Source organism: Peromyscus eremicus, chromosome 8b, assembly GCF_949786415.1.
Source record: "Peromyscus eremicus chromosome 8b, PerEre_H2_v1, whole genome shotgun sequence".
NCBI classification, from domain to species: domain Eukaryota; kingdom Metazoa; phylum Chordata; class Mammalia; order Rodentia; family Cricetidae; genus Peromyscus; species Peromyscus eremicus.
The window spans coordinates 54,611,607-54,638,015 of NC_081424.1; the positions used below are offsets into that span (position 1 = coordinate 54,611,607).

The window sequence follows — 26,409 nt, forward strand, 5'->3', positions numbered from 1 at the left end:
CGCCACTAGGGAAAAAGCTTGAGGCTGCCATATGTTTCTCTGGTCTTAAGATGGCTGGGGGAGTGAAATGTGATGAGGGGATGCTAGTTAACTGACTCACAGTTTTCCAAATTTGAGGGCATAGGAACGGAAAAATACTGGAGGCGTCTATTACATCAAACTGGTCAGAAGACCTTTCTAAAGCACTTTGAGGTTCTAGCCATTGGCGTTGATGGGGCAATGAGACCTTCTGCAGTCATCAGATTTCAAGCTATGTGTCCATGGATCCATTAATGAGAGGCGGGGATTGCTCTTTGATTTTACTTACGTGTATGTGTGTAGTGTGCGTGTATGCGTGTGTATTTGCATGTGTGGAGGCACACTTGTGTGTAGAGGCCAGAGATCGGTGTTGGGTATCTTTCTTGCTCACTCTTCACTATATGTACTAAGGCAGTGTTGTTTGTTGAGCCCAGAGCTTGGCAATTATTATAGTCTGGCTAGCCAGCTTACCACAGGGATCCCTCGTGCCAGCCTCTCGAGTGTCGGGATTACGGGTGGCTACCACTGCTGCTCCATTGCCACATGGGTGTTAGGGGTTAAAATTAGACCCTTACTCTGGTGTGGCGTGTGCTTTACTCACAGAACCATCTCCCCAGCCCAAGGATGTGCCCTTGAATTAGCATCAGGTGTCTCCGGAGTCTTGGCAGGGAGAGGCTGAATTGTGGATCTGATTCCTCTGTTCTTTCCAGCTCCTTACGTGACATACCTCAGTAAAGACCCGTCAGCCCCATGCTCCCTGACTGATGCTCTGGATCACTTCCAAGTGGACAGCCTGGATGAACTCATTCCAAACGACCTGACGAAGAACGACCTGCCTCCTCAGCATGCTCCCCGCAACATCACCGTGGTCGCCATGGAAGGCTGCCACTCATTTGTCATTGTGGACTGGAACAAAGCCATCCCCGGAGATGTGGTAACAGGTGTGTCCTATGCGGATGCTCAGCATTCTCACTTAGAGAGAGGAGCAGTCAGTGGGTGGATGCACAAACAGACAAGTAAGGTGGAGAAGGCAGACATCATTTTCAGTGGCATGGGGGACACGGGTAAGTGCAGGAGCCCCGTGAGTAGTTAAAGAACACTGGATGGAAGCTAGAGTCCTCAGTTACAATTCCAGATTGGTTTGTATGACCTTAAGCTAGTAATACATCATCTTGCTGGGAGTTTTTTCCTCATAGGAAAAATAAATTTCATTATATCTTTAACCTTGTATCATCCTGAAAATAGCCAGCCAACCACTTGTCAGCTGAAATCCCATAGGAGAGGGTGGGAAATAAGACCTTTCCTCTCCCGAGTTCCTGTTGGTCATGGTCATGGAGGTTCCTCCCTCTCCGTTTCCAGGATACTTGGTCTACAGTGCCTCTTACGAGGACTTCATCAGGAACAAATGGTCAACTCAGACGTCGTCGGTGACCCATCTGCCCATTGAGAATCTAAAGCCGAACACAAGGTATGACCCAGCAGTCACTTACAAACATACAGCAGGACCTGTGAGCTTGGTCACAGAATCGTTTGCTTGGGAAGAAGGGATTAATCAGACTCACCATTTCCTTGAATTCTTGATTTAGCTTATGGGATACCAATGAAGGCTTACCATGTGCCGTGTCTTTTGCTTAAGAGAAATTATGGCATGTATTGTAGCTGTTACTTGACAACTGGGTTTGTTCCTTGTTTTCCTAAACATTACCTCCCATAAGGGAAGGGAGGTTGTTCTATAAATTGGAATAGAATTGGTTCAGTTTTTAATACAACCTTGCTGTGTGACGTTAGTGGGACAGTATTTTGTCAAATATATTAATTAACTGACACTTAAGCTTTGTGATGCAGATGCTCAGAAAATTCTAGAAAGGTGTGCTGCATTCATTGGTAAAGGTTACAAGTGTGTCTTCATCACTGAGCAGCGGCTGGCTGACAGGGCACTGTTCTGGAAACCAAAGTTTATGGCACTCAGTGAGAAATCGGCAAAACTTGTTCACATGGGAGTGACTGGCTGTATATTCTTCAGTTGTATTGCCTAGTTTGGGAGGTATGACTAACAGAAAGTGACCTGGTGGACGAACATGAGTGAGCCACTGAGCGTGCCTTGGCCAGGCAGTGGCATGCTGGTAAACTGACCGTCTGGGCAGCTGGGCATGGGGAAGGGGGCATCCCTGGCTTACAGCATTTTCAGTGTCTGTGGTTCAGGTACCTCTGCTATGGTTAATCATACAACATCAGTAGGCCTGTAGGATCCCCGAGTAGCTCATGACCGGCTCCTGCAGGTTGTCCAGGTAGTCACAGCACCACACTGATGGACAGAGCTGGCAGGCTTGCTGTGAAGAGCTCAAAGTAGCTTCCACAGGCAGAGAGGCAGGAAAAAGCCGGAACAAATGACTCAATAAACAGAGGGGACAGAATCTGGCCAGAGCCCTGCTACCAGGAGACATCCCCAAAGCTGGGAGCACTCCCTGTGACATTTTAACGTGCCACTTAGGCTCCCTGGAACCAAGCTTCCATAAACTGTTATGAATTGCAGGATTTGGCAAATGAAATGAAGCAATAAGTCAGGGAGAGGAGAAAGTACTCCATTCCTTCCTAATGAGATGAATGTTGACCAGAGGTGAAAGTTAACCAGAGGAAATAAAAGCAGCAGAATCAGACAAAACAGGGTCAGCATCCTTTTCCTCTACATGCAGGGATTGCTACTTCTACAGCACAGCCACCATGCATATCAAAACACTGGAAGATGCTTTCCAGGGGGAAAAGTTGAACCTTACTCTCCTGGCCTCTCCCTTCCCCCCTACCCTATCTGTGTCCAGTGTTCTTTCCACAGCTTTTGCTGCCATATTGGATTTCGGCCATTTTAACTGTCAGGTGATGGTGGTGTAAAGTGGAGGTGTCCTTGTTCTGACCATGGTTCTGGGTCCAAACTTCATTTAAGTGATTCTTCCTCCTGTTTATTTTGGGCCAGGGTTTAGGGCATGGGGTGAGCTGGATGCAGCTCTCATAGAGTGTACAGCACTGTCCTCACGGGGTTTATTGTGCGGAGGAACAGATGTTAAAAAGGCAAAACAGTACAAACAGAGACTTCCATAGTCAGTGTCTTGAGGAAGTTTAGGGAGAGTACATAATAAGGAAATTCTCTGTCAGGTAAGACTGAGAAAGTTAGGTCTAAAGCATATGGAGCAGTTAAACCAGAGAACAGGTAGGCAAAGTGAGGTGAGGTGTGAGGCGGGGTGAGGCAAAATTGCTCCAGGAAGAGGAAGCCTCGACGTTTGAAATGTTCTAGGGAGATGGAAAGTCTCAAAGGAGAAGAAGAATGAGGGAAGATGGACAGTACCAGGCTCCATCTGCCCGTGCGCCCAGCCTCTTCTTCTGCTTCCTCTGACTAAGCACAGGCTGTTGGCTCTTCAGGTGGAAAATGCAGGTGGGATGTAGCCTGGGAGCTTCTCTGATCAAATCCCCTCAGGACCCATGGGAACAGCAACTACAAACAACTATGGGAGGGAGGGGGTTGCCATAAATTACTCCACAGCCGCTGATTAAGTGTGAATAATCAAGAAACATGCCATGCTGGGTCAATCGATACTTAGAACCATGTTCTTAATTGTGCATATCTTTAAAAAACAATTTGAAATGAAAAAAATCAGTATGTGGATGACTTCAGATTTTACCGAGTGGCTTTTCTTTTCTTTAGTCAAACCACAGGAGAATGTCTCTGCCTGCTGTGAGGCCAGAGGTGGCCTTGGTGATGTCATTACCTGTAGTCAGGAGTCAGTGGTACCAACAAAATATAAATAGTCTGTAGCTAGAGTTTTCTGGCCTGGCCCACAGTCAGGACAAATCTCTGTCACTCACCAGTCCCACAGCCACTCAGACCCAACCAAGTAAACACAGAGACTTATATTGCTTACAAACTGTATGGCCGTGCCAGGCTTCTAGCTATCTAGTTCTTACATCTTAAATTAATCCATTTTTATAAATCTATACCTTGCCACGTGGCTCGTGGCTTACCGGCATCTTCACATGCTGCTTGTCATGGTGGCGGCTGGCAGTGTCTCCCTCCACCTTCCTGTTCTCCCTCTCTAAAACTTTGTATTACCTTTTTTTTTTTTTTAATCAGCACATGCATCTGTGTACCTGACTTAACCAGATAAAGAATTTTAAAATAGTTAGGTGAGACATTCCTTCTGGCCAAAAGCTAGAGGAAAATACTCTTTATAAGGTTCAAAGAGCCACCATTCATGGGGCCTATAATAGCCTTGTGCTATGTGGAACCCCAGGAAGAGGAAGTCATAAAAGTTAGCAAAAGTGGTTCCAACCGATGTACTGATCCTCAGTTCTTCTTTGAGCATTAGTATTGGCAAAGAAAGATGCCTGGAGACTCTGTTTCCTTCTTGATGAGCTAGCTGACTCAAACTGTGCTTTCCAGAACATTTTCTGTTCCAAGACAAAGTATGGCCCTGCAGTAAAGCCTTTCTCCTCAGGTTTTCCTCACCTCCTCTTCCTGGTCATGCTTCTCTTTTCTGGAGGTTACAAAGCTCAAGGCATGGCTTTCATGTTAGTTCCACTAGAAAGGTCACCCCTTAGCCACTGTTTCCTGCTAGTCACAAGTCACGTTAGTGTTGAATCCACCATGGAGTCTGAGATGTTGATTAACATTTGAGTTCTACTCTGTGTTTTGTTGTACCAGCTCCTCTCTCTTGGAGCTTATATTGGCATCCGAGTCTTAATCAGGTCTTTAAAGGATGGACTGAGAGAGTTACCCAGTGCCTGCCCACCTGTATGCTTCAGAAAAGCACTCTGGGCAGCTGTCAGCCTACTTTCTATTCCATTCCCATCATCCATGTGCCCATGCTGTACTAATTGTACCATTTCAAGAAATCATCAAAAATGAGAAAGTTCGGGGAAAAAAATATGAGGATGACTAGGGATGTGTGTGTGTGTATGTGTGTGTGTGTGTGTGTGTGTGTGTGTGTGTGTGTGCATGGGTGTGTGTAAAAACTGACAAACACGACTCCAGAGTTACAACAGAGGCATGCTTGGAAGGTTGGGAATCTGTCTCGTTCCTCGGAGGTCAAATCAATTTCTCTTTTAAAAGATGTTTTCTTTCAATTTCAGGTATTACTTCAAAGTTCAAGCCAAGAACCCTCATGGCTATGGGCCTGTCAGCCCTTCGGTCTCATTTGTTACAGAATCAGGTATGGGTACATTCATCTTTGTTTTGATTTTTTGAACAGTGAAATAAAGGATCGGAATGGTAGCCATTGGCATAGTGAAAATTAAGGCAAAAAAAGTCTTCTTTTCTGTTGGGTGAGTTTGGGTTTCTTTTTATAAAACAAGCATCCCCCGTTCCTGACCCCTGCTAGGTGAGGAGAAAATTAAGGTCAAATTCTAATGAAAGGAAAAATAAATTTAGTTTTCAACCTAAAGATAGCTTTGACTTGTTAGCATAAAATAGCTTCAGAACTTCCTTTATTGCTGGATTTTTATTGATTGTTTGGTTTTGGTTTTATTGAGACTGAGTAGCCCAAGCTAACCTGGCACTGTCTAACTAGCCCAGGGTAGCCTCAGGCAACTGAGTACTGGAATTATAGGCATGAGCAACCATACCTGGTCTTAGTTTTAAAGTTTAAAAACAATACTTTTGTTCCAAATCACTGGAAAACATCCACCTTAGATGACATGGGAGGCAGCTGTCTCTCCAGGTTTCAAGTCTCCATCTAAGATGACCTTTATGAAGAGGAAGAGATATCTGTACTGAGTATTCAGAGTTGAACTTTTATTCTGTCTTAATACACTATCCCATATATGACTTTGCATTTTGGAGTGCTGCGGGGCAAAGCTCTCACCATGTTCCTGCATGGACCCCAGGAACATGGGGCAGATGGCTGGCCCAGCATACCAGAAGGCATGGGTTTGTGACCCAACACCACCTAAAAATGATCTTTTTCTGAAGCAAAATGTCTTTAAAAGCAAATTTCATACTCTCTGCAGTGGTTTTTGCAGCTAAAGCATAGATAGTTTTAAAATACTGAATGTCATAGATTTTAGTTATATTTAGTCCTGGCCAGTATCCAGACAGTGAGCATGTCTGTCATCACTAACATCCTGCTGTCCTGCACCCCTCTGCTCTCTCCACGGAGTTCACATCATCTAGGATTTGACATTAGTGCCCTAGAGTGTAGACCCTTTGGCCGATTCTCTCAGAATCATCCACACATCGTGTTGGTTAGTCCTTCACTTCTCTTTTATCACTGGTCTGTATTTCATTGTACAGCTGTGCCACAATCTGTTCATTCAACCCAATCAACTGCATTTTAAGTTATTTCTACTGTTTGATAATTACAACAATGCTATAAGTGTCTACATGCAAATGCTTGGGTTTGAATTTTATCTTCTCCTGGGTGTGATATTATAGCATACAGAACCTTCTGAGAAATCACTGGACTTCCCCAAATATGAAGTTTAAAAACAAGAGCATTGATGGTTTATGAAGTTTTTATATGATTTGTTTATATTATTTTGAATGTGCATGTGTGTCTGTGTGTGAGAGTGTGTGTGTGCGTGTGTGCATTCCACAGTGCATGTGAGAGTGTGTGTGCATGCCACAGTGTGCATGTGAGTGTGTGTGTGTGTGTGTGTGTGTGTGTGCCACAGTGGAGGTCAGAGGACAGCTTTCAAGGGTTGGTTCTCTTCCTCCACCGCACAGGTCCTAGGGGTGAAACCCAGGTTGCCAGGTTGGGCTTACTTACTGAACCATCTTACCTGCCTGAAGTACTGCATTACTTTTGTAGCACACAATTTCAAAACTTTGTCTCGCCCAGAAACTCACAGCTTCTGTGTCAACAACAAGGCAGTTGACCAGAGAGTATTTCTCAAAAGATAATGCTTACAGAACGAAACCCATGGGAAACTTTGGCATCTGATAAACATACCTTGTTTTTCTCTCTGTTCCAAATGGGTTAGCTCTTTTAATTCCAGTCAGCATTTCAGCATTTTCACAACTGCTCCACATGTTATTTATTTATTTTTTGTCCACAGACAATCCTCTGCTTGTTGTGAGGCCACCAGGTGAGTTTTCTGTCTTGAGGATTCCGATGCTCTGGTTGACATGAATGTAAGCTGTGTGGTCATTATGGTGGTCCACAAGTAGAAATGGTGGAACATTTTACATCTGCATGGTCTTTTCTGACAATGTTGATTCACCCACCCTCCATTCTCTTTGCGGAAGAGAATGACTTGAAAATGCTTTAGTAGGACTATAGCTGTTGGTATCTATGAAAAACTATGATGGGGATTGCTAATACCTATAAAATAGGTACATTGTTTACATGTTTATGAGCATTTGAATGTGATAAAAAGATGACAAAATGCAGCAAGTATACAAGGGTATTTTACACCCCTCCAACCAATGAACTGAACAAACCCTGTGTTTTGAGTTCAAGACAGAAATAAAGAGTGACCAAAAGAGCAGGGCTGTAGCTGTAGGGACTTAGAGTACTGCGGTGAAAATATGCCAATACAGCTGCTGTTCATTGAGGCTTACATCTTTCATTAGCTTTGAGAACCCTTTGTGGTAACACCAAGATCTTAAATGCTCTAGGGTAAAAGGCACCGTGCCCTTCAAATATGGTAGTTAGCTTTTTGGTTGTCATGACAAAAACCAGGGAAAACCAGGGAGGAGGGTTTAGCTTGGTGTATGGTTTTGGAGATTTCAGAGCATGGTCACTCGGCTCCCTCAATCCTAGGCGTAAGGTGAGGTATAACACTAAGAGAGTAAGGACATGAGCACAAAGCTGTTCTTCACGGCAGGCAGGCAGGTGGGAGGGAGAAGGGGGAATCCCTTCAAAGCCTGCTCTAGTTACCTGTTTCCTTCCCCAGCTCCCTTCTTCACTCAGGTATGAGTCTATCAGTGGGTTAACCCATGATGGTGTTGGAACCTCTTGAACCAGAAATCTCTCCACAGCCCATGAGAAGCTGACCAAGCCTCTAACACATGAGCCTTTGGGGGACACTTTTAGATCCAACTCATAATACCTCGGTTGTATTCTAGTAATGAAAAAGAAAGGGGAATACAAAATGCATGCACATGTGCTCAGAGAAGCCCCAAGGGGAACACAGTCCCAGTGAAAATACCCAGTTTTCTGATAGTTTGTGTAGACAGTGACCCCTGTAACCATCGTACCTTAGAGCCTGTGTTGTGTGTTGTCAAGGTGGTGAGCCCATCTGGATCCCATTTGCTTTCAAGCATGACCCTGGCTACACTGACTGCCACGGTCGGCAGTATGTGAAGCGGACGTGGTACAAAAAGTTTGTGGGAGTCGTTCTTTGTAACTCACTGAGGTACAAGATCTATCTCAGTGACAACCTCAAAGGTAGGTCCTATGCTTGGGTGGCTGCAGGAAACTTCTGCCAGGCACTGACTGGGAGAGCAGGGCCTTAGGATGTGTCTGAGAGCTGGAACTGTGGGGACTTTAGTGCAAACCAGTTTTGTACACTCTGCTCTGAGATTACTGGCTTTATATGTGCGTATCCACTGTATTTTAGGAATGAAATCTACAATCAACTGGCCTGATCGGTTTTAAATTTATTTATATTTTTTTCAAGGAAGGATAAGCTTGTCAAAACTAAGTCTTCCCTCCCATCCCCAACTCTGGAAATTGATCTGTCACACCTCATCACTAGAAAATTACCACCTCACCACCATGTGTGTGTATGTGTGTCCATTCTCTTTCCATCTCTTCCACCTGTTCTCTCTCCCTTCAAAATCTCTGGAGAGATTGCACAGTCATCTTCAGGATCCCAGTGTGGGAACGCAATGGTGTCCAACCTTAGCGTTGTGATTCAGCACCACGGACAGCACCTCAGCCTGCAGCTATGTGTGGAAAATTTCTTCTAATTATACAGACTTGACTGACTTCTAATCTCTATTTTGTTTTCCTTCATTCTCTCTTGAAAGCTGAGGATTAAAAGGTCCATCATTTACAGGATGCAGCTGACTGTATTGTTCAAAGTCTCCCCCACTAACTGAACATATGTTAAGTATTTAATATACAAGGTCTTGCTGGCTTCTTACAACACTTAATGACATTTGTGCCATTACAAACATTTTTCAGACATGGAAACTATGGAACACATGATTTAAATAATGTCCCCAATTCAAACAGTCTCCAACGCTTGTTCTAACTTGTAAGCCAGTTGTGACACTCTCCGGTAGCCACTGACCTGTGATATGTCCTTATGCAGACACGTTCTACAGCATTGGAGACAGCTGGGGAAGAGGTGAAGATCATTGTCAGTTTGTGGATTCACACTTGGATGGAAGAACAGGGCCTCAGTCTTATGTGGAAGCCCTCCCCACCATTCAAGGTAAGAAGGACAGAGCTGCTATTTTATGCTGTGGGTGGGTGGGAGAGGAAAATTGTTATAATGAGAAAACACATGGTAGCTCTGCCTTTGACCTAAAATTTAGAGATTAACATTGGGAGCACTTTGGATCATAAAGAGTAAAATTAAGGAACTGATTAATTAAAGTACTACCACCATATGCTGGCATTGAGAAGCTGGGAATACAAAAGAATGTATAAGATCCCATCCCTGTTCTCAGAAACAAGTTCTGCTATCAGGAAGACAAAACAACTGTGTGAAAGGTGAATAACGGTGGACACCATGATGTGTAAATGACAACAGATTATGCCACCTGGTTGTCCTCTTGTCAAGGAATTGTGTTCTTGGTGATCATATGAATTCAAGTTCAGGAGAGGCAGTATGAGTTTAATCTTATGATATGGGTGAACATGAAGAGTGCACAGTGAAGTCCTTCCAGAGGACCTAGCTAGAGTGAAGAGTAAGCGTGAAATCACCAGGAGAGGCTTCAGGGCCAGGGTGCTAGTTCTCTGATGATGCATTATGAGGTGGGAACCCAAAAGCTACCAGCTGTGGTATGTCACAGATGAGCCCAGCCTTCCTTTCAAACCAGCAGCAGCTGGAAGTGGTCCAGCATCTTCCCATTGTGCACTCAGCTCTCGGTGATGTGGTACATTCAGGGTATGGCGTGTGCTGATTTATCTATGCAGACTTTACATGAGTGTCCTGGTTTAGTCTCTATGGCTGCGATAAAACACCATGACCAAAAGCAATGTGGAGATAAAAGGGTTTATTTGGCTTGCACATCTTGGTCATAGACTATCACTGAAGAAAGCCAAGGCAGGAACTCAAGCAGGGCAGGAACCCGGAGGCAGGAATGGAAGCAGCAGCAGCTTGCTTTCTTACATACCCAGGGCCTGCCCAGGAATAGCACCTTCTGCAGTGAGCTGGGCCCGCCTACATCAATCATTAATAAAAAAAAAATGTCCCACAGGTTCCCCTACAGGCCAGTCTGATGGAGAAATTTTCTCAATCGAAGTTCCTTCCTCTCAGATGACCCTAGCATGTGTCAAGTTGATGAAAATACTAACACAATGAGTTACCTGTTTTCAAACAATTAAATAAACAGGCAGTAAAATAAGCATATTTAGACTCTTTCATCTGGAGTAAAGAACCAATGACATTCATCTACTATTTAGATTTATTATAGAGAAGTGCTTCGGGTGACTATAGATTTGGGTGGAGGGGACATTTCTAACCTTCAGTGGATGGAGCAAAACCTAAGACACAGAGACAATTTCATGCCATTCTTCAAGTCTGACTGAGGCTGTGTAGGCATAATTCCCCTCTCTAGTCTTTCTATTAGGACTTAATGGTCATTTTGGTTGAGAATTTTAGCTACTTAGGTGGGCCACAGTGTAGAGATAATCTACTTAGTCTGCTGATTTAAATTGTAACCTCATCTAATAATGCTTCAGTGGGAACATCTAGAGTACTGCTGAGTCAAATATGTAAGCCAGCCCAGTTCATCACAATAAATATACAACATCTATCCAATCCATATCTTTTCAGTGCTTGCTATGCCTCAGCTTCTGTTACAGTCCTGTGTTGCCTGTATTCTTCTGTGTCTATGTGCTAAGGTTGTGGTATTGACCATGACTGGTTAATATGCTCACTGGTAGAGTGGCAGCTAACCAGCTAACCATTATTTGACAAGAATAAAGTAAATAAGGCTAAATGTGGGGGCAATAGAGTCCCCCAAATCATATTGAGGCTACTGGAGCATCTTTCTACATCAAGAGGTCAGCAATGTGCAGATTTTTTTTCTGGAAAGATCTACAAGTCTGCTCTAGGTTCTCAGGCTTAATTCTTGGAGCTGAGCAACTCTGGGAAGCTGGGAGCTCTGAACTCAGAGAACAGGATGGGAGTGGGTGCTGTGCAGTTTCCCCAGATCTCGGTACACTCTTCAGTGAGTGCTCACTAGTGACTGGCTAAGACCACATTCTTTTGTGGTGAGTGAGAGGAGGACTGGACTATCCCCCTGTAAACATTTGGGGTAGACCTCTTGTTATTCCGAGGACACATAAAACTGGCCCAGGGTATTCACAAATAACACCTAGGAAGTGTTAGCCGGAACATACTGTCTGAAAGTAGACGATGGTAGGATGAGATGTTTTCCTGCTAGTGACTTTGACCCATCTTCTTTCCCTCTCTTTTCCATTGCTGTTTCAGGCTACCATCGCCAGTACCGCCAGGAGCCGGTCAGCTTTGGCAACATCGGTTTTGGAACCCCCTACTACTATGTGGGCTGGTACGAGTGTGGAGTCTCCATCCCAGGAAAGTGGTGACCAAGGATCAGCTTCCTGCAAGTCCACCCTCCCGGCCTGCTTGACTAACTTGCACTAGGGACTGTGGGCAAGATAAAGACAGTGCTCCAAGCCCGCCTCCCCAGGGTATCAGGAGGCCACAGGGTGGACACAGGGCGTTTGGTCCTCTTCAGTTGGGATTTGGCCACATTTCTCGGTCTGGACTATAAATAGAATCCAGTTTTGTTGAAACTTCACTTCTCCATGCTTTGTTTATTCATAATCACACATTCCAGAGATGTCAACTTAGCAGCAGTGTGACCTCCAGACCCTTCCGGCACAAAATTTGGACAGTCTGGGATCTCCAGGGAACAGCACTGTCATGCTGTGTTAGCTTTACAGAATGCTTTCTGCTTTTCCCATCTTTGAATCAGCTGAGTTTAAGCTTCACACCTGTTTGTATGAAGTAGAATTGAATTGCTGAAATTACCAAAGGAAATACACTCTCTTTGGAATTTATACTAAAGACTTATCCACCACTGGGCTAAGTGCATAAATCTTATTTGTAAATTCTCAATTTTGATACATATGTTGTGTATATATGCATATACATATCTACACTCATCAAGAATATTGATTAAACTTGAAAAATTTATATTTGTTCTTTAGATGAATGTGTGTAAGACTTTGTGGACAAAGGTTCTGTTTGTTAATGTCTTTCTGAGGTGTCCAAGAAATAGGTTCTCAGCAGAATATAGGTTCTGTAAAAAGGTATGCATGCTTCTAGTAGTTGCTGTTGAATTCAGGCCACAGTGGAGGCATTGATGAGCCACACCATTACCTGCAAACCAAGTGCTTTTCTCCAGGCTTTTAATATCACGGAGCAGATGACTTTATTACCTTTGTCGAAGTGTGTGTGTGTGTGTGTGTGTGTGTGTGTGTGTGTGTGTATGTGTGTAGGCTTGTGTGCATGGTTTTTTTGTGTGTGTGTAGGCTTGTGTGCATGTTTGTGTGTGTGCACTTGGATGTGTGTGTAGAGGCCAGAGATCAGCTCAGACATCCCCTCCTCCAGGAGCTATCCCCCTTGTTTGTTGATACAAGGTTTCTCACTGAGAGTTGGAGTCTACAGATTGTTCTAGACTGGCTGGCCAGTGAGACCTAGGGATATGCCTGTCTCTGACCTCCCCCCTCCCCCGGACCTCAAGCCTCAAGTGCTAGGATTGCGAGAATGTGCCACCACACCCAGTGTGTGTGTGTGTGTGTGTGTGTGTGTGTGTGTGTGTGTGTGTGTACTGGGTATTTTTCTCATTTTACTCAGGTTTACTCAGCAAGTGCTTTCCTGACTGGGTTCTCACCAGCCTCTTTATCTAATGTGTTTCCAGATGAATGAACACTTTAGGTTCAATGTGATTTTAAAGTCATGTCTTTAAAAATTCCGTTTTCCTTTCTTTCCGTCTCTGCATCTGTTCCTGAAATGGAAGCATCTTCCTCCCTGGACTGTAACACAGAGGGCTCATTTTGACCTTCTGTTTCCACTGTTGTAAACGTGTTTATCCTTCCTGTGGACCCCAGCTAGCCCTGTGAATGAAGGGCTTCTCTTCTCACACTGTGTCAGCGTCAGAGGAGCTGAGAAGGAGATGAGTTGGAAGAAAGTGCTGCTGGGTCTCAGGGCCATTCCTGACACAGACCACGGGCAGAGCACAGTGCAGGAGTGTGGGGGCTGGTGGTTTTCAGACCCTGCACTGTGCTGAGGTAAAACCTGTGTATCTGGCAGTTCTGATGGTAAGACTTACAAGGACACAGCTGTCTTTTCACAACTTGGAGACCAGCCTGTGATGTCGGGCACCTTCCTGGCATTTCACCATGACTGCTGCACAGTGGCAACAGCAAAGAAAACAGCCTGAGAAAAATGCTAGAATTTCTCCAAATAGCCTGCAGCCCCTGGGATGCATGTTGCCAAGGAGCTATGACTGGGGCCCACCCCACCCCTCAAAATTTGTGCATTTAGATATAACATTGTGAAAGTTTTTGCATTTTCTGTAGGTCCAGTGTACAGTTCTCAAGTGTGAATTCTGTGGATGACAAAATCACACTGCAATGTCAAAGGTCATGCACATCTGCTTTAGAGAGACAAATCATATGTTTATCCAAATTCAGTTTACAAACTACACAGGATTCTTTAAGTAGTTTTGGGAGGTTCTCACACATAATAGGGAGATTGTTGAAGAAAATGCTTTAGTTTCCACACTGGCCAGCATCCAAATGTGCTTCATGGTGCCAGATTGAGGGTAACCCACAAAACATTTTCAGAAAGTATATAATCTGTAGTGCTCGCCCCACAGAGGCTGCGATCTGGCATCTTTCTCTGCTCTCAGTAGAAGGCTAGTGGCTTGAGAACCAGAGACTGAAGCATAGGCGGCAAATCAGGAGGGATCTCCAGGTTGATCTAACCAATACGACAGACAGACAGACAGACAGACAGGCAGGCAGACAGACAGACAGAGGTGCTAGAGAGATGGCTCAGCAGTTACAAGCACTTGCTGCTCTTGCAAAGGACTCAAGTTTGGTTCCCAGCACCCATATCTGGTGGCTCACAGCCTCTTACAATTCCAGATCCAGGGGATCTGACACCCTCTCCTGGCCTCCACAGGACCAGCACACACATGAACACATACACACAAAGACACATATACATAAAAATTTTAAAAGAAAGATAGGTAGATAAATTGATAGATAGACAGATAATAAATGATAGATGATAGATGATAGGTAGATAGATAGATAGATAGATAGATAGATAGATAGATAGATAGACAGATAGATAGATGATAGATAGATAGATAGATAGATAGATAGATAGACAGATAGATAGATACTATCAAAGGTCTTGACTGGGGCACTTGACTCACATGGTTATGGAAGATGACAATTTCCACAGCAGCCTGTCTGAAAGCTGGACTGTCTGGAATGCTGGCAGTACACCTGGGTTTAGAGCTGAAGGACCTAGATCCAAGGACAACAAGGGTGTTACTGCCAGGCCAAGAACAAAGGCCTGAGAACCTGGCTGGGCCAATGGCATCCAGAGCTAGTGATCCTGGAGTTCTCTTTGCAGACGAGCATGCCCGGCTCCAGGAGAATGAAAGCGTGCTATCTTTCCTCTATCTCTGTTTTCCGGGCCCCAGCTGACTGAACAGTGTCCACTCACACAGAGGGTGGGTCTTCCCCACCAGTTTGCTGACTAACATGCCAGCTTCCATGGAGAACACCATCACAGACAATCCCTCTAGCACGTCATTGGTTCTGTAGGCATTCCTTCATCCAGTCAAGTCGATACCAAAAATGAACCATCCTGAGGAGTGCCATCAACAACACTCCATTCCAATTAAATTACAGAACACATCAAATCAGTCTCTGGTGGTCATTTTGAATTTTTAAAAGTGCAAATTCTGGATGTGACACTTTAGAAAGTCCATTGAAAGCAAGGTGACACAGAGGAAGGTATGCAAACACGAGACCGCCGGGCGGTGGTGGCGCACGCCTTTAATCCCAGCACTCGGGAGGCAGAGGCAGGAGGATCTCTGTGAGTTCGAGGCCAGCCTGGTCTACAAAGTGAGTTCCAGGAAAGGCGCAAAGCTACACAGAGAAACCCTGTCTCAAAAACCAAAACAAACAAAAAAACCCACAAGACCATATTGCAATGACTTCTATGAGATGCTTTGTCAGAAGCCTGTGATGAAAGAGAGAGCTTGTCAACTCCAGATGTTAGAGCAGATACCCATGGGGTCACAGGAAAAAGGAATTTCTCAGAGTGACAACAGATTTTAGAAGAGTCCAACCATGAGTGAGTGAGTGTCTCTGTAAAATGGCGAGCTACACTTCCACAGAGGAAACTTTAAACACAATCAAGGATGATGATGCCTGGGCTCGATGGCCACACTGTTGTATGTGGCCTGTGAATCCACAATGGTCTATACACATCTGAGGTGCTATAAATGATGCAAAAGAGGTAAACAAACCACAAAAATAGCCTGGGACAGAGACCACAAACAGTGTGTGAGGCCTGAAAAATTTATGATCTGATCCTTTTAGGAAAAGTCTGTATAATCATGAGTTTGAGTTTTCAAGGCTTAAAGTCTTAATTTAAAAGTAATGTGTACTAGTCTGGGAAGAGATCTTAGTAAAGTGTTTGCTGTGGTTTGAGTTGACCCCACATAGAACAAAAAACAAAAACAAACCAACAACAAAAAATTTTTAAAAAGCTTGTGTATCATGGCATATGCTTTTAATCCCAAACAGAGGGAAGTGGAACCTGGGACCTCACTGGCCAGCCAGCCTCACTGGTGTGTTTCAGAAGAGTTGAAAGGCCCTGTCTCAAAGATAGGTTCCAAGCTCAGTTGATAAAGTGCCTGCTACCTAAGTGTAAAGACTGGCGTTAGACTCCTAAGCACCATTATGAAAAGCTGGGCATAGTGGCATGTACCTGTAACCCCAGCTCTGAGGTCAACCAGACTACCTGAATCAACAAGCTTTTATTTAAAGGAGACGCCATGCACACAAGTGTTCACATTCACACAAACAAGAATACCATACATGAACAGCACACACACACACACACACACACACACACACACACACACACCAACATGGATGGCTCCTGAGGAACAATACCCAAGGTTTACATCTGGCCTCCATACATGCACCCATACTTATACACACACTTGCATGTATATTAACATGCACACACTAGTATGTTCTTTTGTCTTAAAATATGTTTATTTTTCTGACCACCACCTCCCTGTGCCCTGAGGTCTGTGTTTTGTGGCTGTGTCCTGGGTTCCCGTGCTTCTGGCTTGGAAAACCCTTTGCTTGTGCTGTGATCTTGGGAACTATTAAGCCCTTAAGGCAGCTTCATGCACATTTAACATATCCATTTACTTAAGACGTAGTGTGTAGCATTTTCCAAATGAGTGTTGACTTATTTTTTCCCTTTTGACCTATTCAAGCCACAGGTCTGGGTTAGTTGGTGGTAGGGCGGGGAATTTGAGAATGTGAAGAGAATGGCATTAGGGTCGGTTGGCTTCTCTCAGCATGGAAAACTGTTCTTAGTCATTGTGAGTAATCACAGAACAAGTCCACTGGAAGGAAGCATCAGGCTCTGACCTGTAACTTCTTTTTATTTTTTTATTACTACAATTATTTTACCTTATGTGAATGGGTGTTTTGCTTGAATATAGGTCTGCGTCTTTGGCGGGTACTGGATCCTCTGGAACTGGAGTTATAGACAGTTGTAAGCTGTCGTGTAGGTGTGGGAATCAAACCTGGGTCCTCTTCAAGAGCAGCAGGTGTGCTTAACCAATGAGCATCACTCCGCCTCCCAGACCTATAACTTCTTATACAGTGCCTCCAACCATCTCCTTAAGGTGTAACTATTGCTGAGTGGTGGTGGCAGATGCCTTTAACCCCAATGCTTGGGAGGCAGAGACAGATGGATCTCTGAGTTTGAGGCCAGCCTGATCTACAGAGCAAGTTCCTGGACAGTCAGGGCTGTGCAGAGAAACTCTGACTCGGAAAAAAAAAGTAACTATTTAGCAGAGGACTGGGTTCAGTTCCCAGCACCCACATCCGTCAGCTCATGACTGCCTGTAACTCCAGTTCTAGAGGCTCTGACTCCGTCTTCTGGTCTCTGCAGCACCTGCACATATTTGGTGCACATAAACTCACACAGGCATACACTCATACACATAAATAAATAAAAAGATATCTTTGTTGGTAAGGTGTCATGCTTGGATGATTTACTCTTTAAAATAATGTAAAGTACTTTTCCAAACCCTTCACTCAGATCCTAGATCATGCCCCAGTCTCAGATTAGACTGAGCTCAGGGATGCTGTGGAAAAACAGAGCTCACAGTCACAGAGGGTGAGTACATGCCTATGTAAGAGTGAAGCCACAGTCTCGGGACGGAAGATGCTGTGTGACATGCTGCTGGGTCTCTGGGGGACTGTTCTGGGCCCCTTTCTTGGATAACTCTTGCTCTTGTTCTGTTGTGGGAATGTCAATTTTCTCCTAGCGACCAGCTTCTGCTGCGTGCTTATGACGTGAAAGAACACTATTTCCATTTACCCTCGGCCACGCTGTGCCCTCCCCTGACTCCATGCCTGTAAGCCCTCAGGAAACTCAGCTGTTCTCAGCTGCCTGCCCAGGTCTCTCAGATCCAGCCTCAAAGGGGTAGACCGAAGCTCCGGCTGGGCTGGCTGGCTGATCCTTACATGCCACTGTGTGAGGACTGTCACGCGGTATAAACTGGCAGCCACAGCCCGACTAGAGAACAGAAAACGAGGTCTCTCTAGAACAGATAATCTGGTGAATGAAAGTGAAATAAAGTGAGTTGCCTTATTAGGACAGTGCTCAACTGTAAAGTGACTTCACTTTGGATATGTTGAGACTTCTCTAAAAGACTCCAATATTTCTACTTCATAGAGGAGTCCGAGAAGGAAGTCTGAGAAACATTCCCTAACCCACGATGAAAGGACAGGTTAGCTTCATCGATGTAGTGGGTAGCCATTCTACCACTGCCCTTATGTTTTCAAGAAGTTCTGCCTTTCTCTGTATCGAGATGCTCCCAAGACGATGTCTCCCGACAGTGAGGTGACAGGTCTGGTCTTTCTACGATATTCTGTTAGGTAAACAAAAAAGATAGGCTAGGGTAGAACGGAATGGAATGGAATTCCGAGAATGCACAGGATGGGTTAGGCAGAGATAGACAATTATTAAAAGTACCAACTAGTCACTTTGTACCGAGTCTGGGGTGCTCAGTTGGTAAGATGGGGTGCCTCTCATCTTTGTGGTACTTGTGTTACACAGGCCAGGACTCCCTGGGGTGCCAGAGAGTTACTCTTCGACCTAGTCTTCCATGAGAGCTGCTTTGTTAAGGAGCAAAAGCAGGTGGCCCCACGGTGGCTCTGGAGAAGATGATGCCAGGACTAGATGCCCACTGTAGGGACACTCTGGATGGGTCTATTAGGTCACTTCTACAGAGTGATACAAAGAGAGGGAAAGGAAGAGAATCATTGTGTAGTTTACCATCTATCCATCCATCCTTCCACCCATCTATCTGTAGCTGGAAGTTTCTTGGTCCCACCTAGCCCTACGAATCTCTCCCACCTGTAGTCCAGCAGCTGCTTATAAAATAATTACTCAGAACCTTATATTAATTACAAAGTATTTGGTCTATGGGTCAGGATTCTTTCTAGCTAGCTCTTTCATCTTAAATTAACCCATTTCTATTAATCTACATTTTGCCATGTGGCCGTGGCATTTCCGGTCTGCTGGCATCTTGTTCCTACTTGGGCAGCTAGATCATGTCTCCCTGACTCTGCTCGCTTCTTCCTTTATCTCTCTTGGATTTCCCACCTGGTGATTATCCTGCCTTACCATAGACCAAAACAACTTCTTTACTAACCAATAGTAGCAACACATATTCACAGTATACAGAAAGACCGTCCCACAGCATCTATCCATCCACCCACCCACCCACCCATCCACCCACCCATCCATCCATCCATCCATCCATCCATCCGTCCGTCCGTCCGTCCGTCCATCCGTCCATCCATCCATCCATCCATTAATTTATGGAATAATAATAATAACTACCGGGATTTCCACCAGCAGTGGAGATTCTAACAAGGAAATTTGGACTTTAAGTGTCCATCCCCATTTGATCCACGGATGTTTACTATCCTATGGAAGCCTCAGGTTTTGCTCAACTCTTTCCTGACCTTGCTCTCCACAACCTTGATCAGGCTCCTGCAAAGATTCTGGGACCATATTAAGCTAACAGACACAGATCATGTATGCATTTCATGGATCAGGCAAACATTCATTTCATACAGCATGGTAATAGTGAATCCACATCCCAAGAGTAAACACACATCACATTCCAAAGAGGCTGACTGAAGGAGACTTATCAGAAGGACCACTTGTATAGATGTGGGTGAGTATCACATCGGTGAGCTGCTACTATTCAAAGCCAAAAGGGCCAGAGGAAGGAGTGGTGTGAAGAATCTAGAAGAGTCTTGGAGATACATTTTAGAGAATCAGTGATGTTGCTCAAGAAACTGTGCCAGCAAGGGGCATCCTGCAGGGTGGACACCTGGGCTGCCTCATCCCTGCTCTTTTCCCTCCCTTCTCTTCTGTACACACCCCTGCTTCCTGCTAATGTTTCCCATTGGTGAAGACTATCTGGAAGACAGATGGCCAGGAAAATGGTTGAAGCCCCTTCAGAGTCTTTTTTTGGAGAGAGTAGAGACTTTTAGAAGGCATTTCACTGGCTCCATCATTCATAGCTAAGGAGACCAGGCAGGTGAATAGTTGGTGACGTTGTGTCTCTGGCTGGGATGAAAACTTTGAATCTCTGCTTTTTCCACCAGCACATGGGTCTCCACTTGTCTTTTCCTAACCTGGGACAGACATCACTAATCAATCAAGCCTGTTCTTCCTCTGAATCTGCATTTGGCTTCATCCTTATCACCAACCCTGACTGCAGGGCAGCTCTCTCAGGTAATACCAGAAGCCAAGTTTAAGCTCATTTACATACATCTTCGCTTAGTCAAGGCAAAAGGCTCTGTTCTGACATTTGACAGAAATGAACCTTCCACTCCCAGGACCCCATGGTCAGGATGGAAGCTAAAGGATGCTATGAGTAAAAGAGGTAAAGGACAACGTGAATCCAATCAGCACTTTCCACACGAGGGACTCCTGGTTTTGACTTAGGTTGACATGTTTTTACTTCCTGCAGAACCCAGTTCTTAGTTACATGTATCAATATTTGTTCAGCCTACATTATCTGTCAGTATCAATCATGTCTAACTGTGTGTTGGTTTCCCTTAAAAAGTTTAATCAAGTTGAAGGGGAAAGACACCCACGTCCACGTGGCTGAGGAAAAGTCCCTCCTGAAATGTATTTCTTTTGCACATTTAGAGCCGGTTATGAGTGAAGCTGCAGAGCCCCACAGTCAAGAAGGGATCTGAGGCTGTCCCTTTAGTACACAGCAGAGGAAGGCCCAGGTGTGTCCACCCAACACCTCGATTTCTGCCCTGGGAACACTCTGCCTGCAAGAGGAAGAGACAAAGGATCGGACGCTAGCCCAGACAGAAGTAGCCACAGTGGCTGTTGTTCGGGAGACCGTCTGCACCCCAAGACTGCATCTTCCCCTTCATGTATCACTTCTCTCAGAAACTGGCCTCTTTCTGAGCCATTGTCCCCGCCCCGCCTCAGACCAAAGGCGTGCGGCTCCTGTACTTAAGCGCACAATGAGACCTGCATATTCCTTTTCCTGTTGTCTGTATATTGACTGACTAAAATTATCAAGCCCTCGGAGGGAAAGAATAAACTTCAAGCTCCCTTCACAGTTCCTCCCTGTCTGAGAGAGCAAGCTGACTACAGCTTAGTCATCCTCTGTAGCCACCTCCTCCTTCCTCCTTGCCCCAGAGTGGATGCCAAAGCATGTCCCCTAACCCCACCTGGGCTGCCCACTTGGCCCTAAGCATGTCTGGCTTGCGTCTTACCCGTCTACCCTAACAAGACCACCCACTATCACCTCTTGGGAGGTTTGAAAAGGCTAAAATCTAGAGTGATCAGGTAGGGGGATCAGATGGGAGGATCCGACACCAGATAGCCAAAGTTTCACATAAGCGCTTCCCTGCTGTAAGGAGTGTGAGGTTCCTTGGGGGACGAAGGTGTGAGTGAGGATGTCTTCAGGATACAGTGACAATAACAGCCTTCTCCTGGGGCCCAGGTCACCTGTAGGATGACACCGACCCACAGATGCCCTGACTTCTGGAACTTGTCAGGCTTTCTCTTTGTTCAGCCTTTATCCAACCTGTCTTTAATTCAGCAAACACAGAAGTGCCATGTGTGCTGAGAACATAAGTGATAATAAACCCAGCCAGGCCAGTGCGCAGTCCGCAGTCACTTTGTTTGACAAATTGAAGTAGAACAAGTGAGAAAGCTTCATTTTTTTCATACTAGTTTGGAAAATGAGGACTAAATATAAGATTTAAAATATTGTCCGTGCACTACGATCTCAAATGGTCTAATGTTGTGGGAAATACAGCTGTTTGATGTCTCTGGATTCCACTTAGCATGTTTTGGGGCTGCCTTATCATATAGGGAATATTTATCTGGTGACTGTGACTCCTTTCTGAAAAATGCTGTTTATCCCCTGGGAACGCTGTAGTTAGTGGGGAACAAACTGTGGTCGGAGAGGCACAAAAAGTTGCTAGCCCTTCCAGAAGTTTTGCTTGGTCTTGCTTTATCTATAGTCAGGCTATTTCTGGGCTGAATTGTAACTGAGTTGAAAACAGTTTGTGCTCTGGTTCACAGTTCGAAAATGACAAGGAGAATATTATTCATTTATCTGCCCATATGTCAGCAACAGTACACTTCAGAAAGTGCCAGACTCACTGTTTAGAAACTCATGCACCATAAATCTCATCTTTAGTGCGTGCTTCTGTAAGTTTTGACAGATGCACAAGGTCGTGTAACCACTCACAGCAGAGCAATGCTGTCATCCCAAATAACCCCTTTCTCCATCTCCTGCCCCCAACCACCAATCTGTTTTGTGTAATTTATGTTTTTCAGGATGCTGTGGGAGAGAAATCATACATACAGGGAGGCAGATCTCTAAGTTCAAGGCCAACCTGGTCTAGAGAGCAAGCTCTAGAACAGACTCCAAAGCTACACAGAGAAACTCTGTCTTGAAAATCAAATCAAAACAAAAAAACTCAAAAAACAAACAAACAAACAAACAAACAAAAACAACCAAGCTATGCACTGGGAGAAAATACATGATAATCATATGTCTGGTCAAAAATGTATTTCCATACCATGTTAAATACTTGGTCTTAATGATAAGAAAACAATAGCTACTCAAAATAAGTGGGTAAAATATTTTTAAAACTTCTTTGTCATTTTTGGGTGTGGGGGTGTTTTGTCTGTCTGCATGCCACATTCATGCAGTGACCACTCAGGCCAAAAGTAGATGTTGGATCCCATGGGACTAGATTTATAGAGCAGCCAGTGCTTTTAACAACTGTTCCATTATGGTGATATTTTATTTGTGCTGAAATGTGATTTTATTTGTATGTTAATAAATAAAGTTGCCTGGGGATCAGAGCTAAAAGTGAGCCAGTTAGCAGAAGTCTGGCAATGGTGGCACACGCCCTTAATCCGATCACATGGCAGCCAGAGTCTCTGTGTGTTCAAGGACACAGCCAAGCAGTGACACGAACTTTTAATCCCAGTACCAACCATAGAGACCTGGAGGTCTGTAAAGACAGGCAGTGATGAGGAAGTCATGTGGTTGGGTTTAGAGCCAATGAGAAGGCAGAACAGAAAGGCAATAAAAAGGTAGTCACACAGGAAGAAGGTCTCTCTCTCTAGCGACGGCAGCCAGGGAGTGGTAAGCTAAAGGCTATTCGCTAGTGCTCTGATCTCTTGGGCTTTTAACTCTGAATTTGGCTCTGTGTTTCTTATTTAATAAGACCATTTAGAATTTTGTCTACATTCCATGTCTCTAGGCGCTAAAATATTTTCAAAAAGACATTTCACTAATGATATTTGGATGGACACTAAGCATGTGAGCAGACAGAGGATAAAGTTTCTTATTGTAACGTTTACTGTTTATTTTTACACGTCTGAGCATTTGCCTGCATAAATGCCCTGGTTAACCAAGATGCACTTTGGTTGTATCATGGCTTTGGTCTGTCATCAGTTCTCTGTCTGGGGTGAGTAGGTTTGTTCACATCCCCCCAGGAGTAGCGCCATGCAACAGGGGCCCAGGCTCACCACCAAGCTTTACTTGCACAAGACAGAATCAGAGCAGAAGAGCAAAGATTTGGGAGACTTAGTGTAAGAGCTGAGCCATTGCCTGTGGACAAGGGAGAGGTCGGACTCAACCTTAGCCTAACTAGGCTAACCCACACTGTGCAAAAACATGAGCATCCTCGAGAGAACGACAGCCGGACAGGGTGGAAGTGGCCAGGGGAGGCGGCAGGTAGAAAGCTCTAATGCATGCTGCATGGCCGTCTTCCAAGCTCCCACAGGACAGCTTGTAGTGTCCAGTGGCTTTTCCAGCCCAACATTCCAAATTCTTCCACATAAGAGTCCAAAAAGCCTAAAAGCCAGGCCGAGTTTATCATAGCAATGGCCCTACTTCCTTGATACCAATTTCTGCCCTAGTTTCATTGCAATTATTATGATAAAATACTTTGATCAAAAGCAACTTAGAAAGGGTTTAGTTAGCGCCCAGTTCCACAGTCCAGTCTGTAGCAGTCAAGGCAGCAGGAGCTTGATACAACTGCTCACGTCACATCCACAGTGAAGAGCAGAGAGAAATACATGCATACCTGCTTATCTGCTGGCTTGCCTGCCCTCTGCTCGGTTTCTCCACTCTTAAACAGTTTAGAGGGGCTGGAAAGATGATTAAGAGGACTAGATGTTCTTCTAAAGGGCCAGGGTTTGATTTCTAACACCCACATGGCAGCTCACAATCATCTGTAACTCCAGGCATCAGAAGAGGCTAAGCAACTTTCCCAAACTTCTGCTGCACCATGAACTCATGATGGCTGCCTGTGAGATCATCACGTCAGCTGAAGAAGAACCCCGCAGAGTGGTTAGGAGTATGTTTTGTATATGGGAAGCCTTCCGTTAGTTGCAGAGATCTTTGTTTGCTGAACAGCTTGCTCTTGGGTTTTCCAGGCTCTAACATCCACTCACACATTCACTAGTGAGTGCATTTTGCCCCTCTACGTCTTGGGCATCATGGTAGCAGACATCCCAACACTGTCATGGGATCATTAATTACACAGAAACTTTGCTCATATGTTTGGGTATAATTAAACCCAATGCATTTGTGCTGTCCCTGTTCCTTCAAATTAGATACTAGGTAAACAGCCATCTGCAATTTATTAACTTAGGTTCTGTTCAGTCAACCTTATTCATTTCAGCCATTTCTTGGTGGGGGGAGACAGCTGGATGGATGGGATGACTCATATTTGTCATTCCAGAATTTGGGAAGCAGAGGCAGGAGGCTTGCCATGAATTTGAGGCCAACTGGAGCTGCATAGTGAGTCCAAGGCTAACCAGGGTTACACACAGAAAGACTGTGTCTCAACGAAACAAAATGGCCAAAGTCATACTTTTTTTTTTTATAATGTGGAAATAACAAGAATATTAATTCAGTCTGAAATTCCAGCCTCACTAATTTTTAGTCAGTTTGGCCAATGGGAGTGGTCCTCAGCTGTGAGCGGTCCATATTTAGAGTTCTTTGTCCCTGGCTTCTGCTATAATAACCTATATGAACAAATATGTCTACCCTGAAAGGCCACCTGTGCCCTCTAAGATTTCCAAACAGATATCACTCATACAAAAATCTAAACTCCCTTAATTCTTGCTATATAATTTCCTAAAAATTTGACCTATTTGCTGAAATTAAACATATGTATTTAAGACAGAAATTACAAACCTTTCTCGGTGTCTCTGTGGAAAAGTCCTTTTAACACAATGAACAGCATGCGGTGAGGTCTGAGCAACACCGTTACTTTTCCAGGCATGCTCATGCAGTGGTGCTTGCTTGTGGGTATTGGTAAAAGCTGTTGGAACCCATGTAGACTGAGCTACCATGGTTATTCATGTAACACTGTGCACAGTCTCCACAGCGATCGATAGTGTAGAGGCCTGTTTTTAAAAAGGAATTTTAAAGAGATACGTCTCTGGTTCATGTTAATTTATTTCTGTTTGAAGTCATCAAAACCCATTACCAAACCTGAAATGTAACTGAAGTGTCTATTTTTCATATTGACCAGGAGAGAAGAAGTACACTCATTAAGTAGACGCCAACTTACACAGATGTTCTCACACCATCTACTACGTGTTCACTCTGCTGATCAGGTGCCAAGACTTATTCGAGCAGCGTGTGGGCCCCTCCAGACCCAGGCATCATGAGGAAAACAATAACTCCCATTAGCTCTTGGCTCCTTTTCTCTTTTGAAAGGAGGGAAAATTCAGATATGACAATCCTGAGAATCTTTTTAGAGACGTCGGAGGCTGCATGTGGTAAGAGAGAAAAATAGGGGTCCCTGCCTCTGAGATGGTGCCATCCCCTTTGGGTTGGGTTTACAGCTATAAAAGATGATTTGCATCTGCCCATAGGATGAGGATGGCCCATGTGACCTTTGCAGGAAGGCCCGGGGTGTCCAGAGTTCTCCCCTGTGACAAACATTGCCATCTTCACCAATGAATAGACATAACAGTAGCATTCCCAATGTTCTGATTCTCTTTGTCATCAGAAGCCAAGTGTGCTATCTCCAGACATGATCAACTGGTGTCCACTGAAGCATCCTTTCCTGCTGTGGGGATTGTGGGTAAGTGTTGTAAAAGGCCCTTCCCCATCCTGGCATCTGGATGAGCTCAAAGAACAGATCTACTGGTTGGCTGTATGTGTCCCACTGAGGCAGAGGAGTGTGGTCTGCTTTGGTCCTCTTGTTACTTGGTGGCTCTTAGGTACGATGAAGTCTCTAGCTCATTCTGGCTGATGTCTGATGCTTTAGTTCCTCCAGAATCCACTTCGTTCTTTCAGGTAAACCTCCCCAAAGAGAACCATCAGCATTCTCCACCATGCATCTGATGTAGATGAAGCTAACCTCTCCTCCAGCTTCAGGA

At 44.6% G+C, this 26,409-nt stretch overlaps 1 protein-coding gene across 1 annotated transcript in view; it reads left to right on the forward strand.

Annotated features, from left to right (window-relative positions):
• The window catches only part of Fndc1 (fibronectin type III domain containing 1), a 61,504-nt gene extending 49,266 nt beyond the window's left edge, over positions 1-12,238 (forward strand). The window contains exons 16-22 of the mRNA XM_059272476.1: positions 729-959; positions 1,378-1,486; positions 5,137-5,216; positions 7,060-7,089; positions 8,232-8,393; positions 9,265-9,387; positions 11,617-12,238. Of these exons, the coding sequence (XP_059128459.1) occupies positions 729-959; positions 1,378-1,486; positions 5,137-5,216; positions 7,060-7,089; positions 8,232-8,393; positions 9,265-9,387; positions 11,617-11,732 (851 nt within the window). The 3' untranslated portion in view covers positions 11,733-12,238. The remainder of the gene's footprint in view (positions 1-728; positions 960-1,377; positions 1,487-5,136; positions 5,217-7,059; positions 7,090-8,231; positions 8,394-9,264; positions 9,388-11,616) is intronic.
• The last annotated feature ends 14,171 nt before the right edge of the window (positions 12,239-26,409 follow it).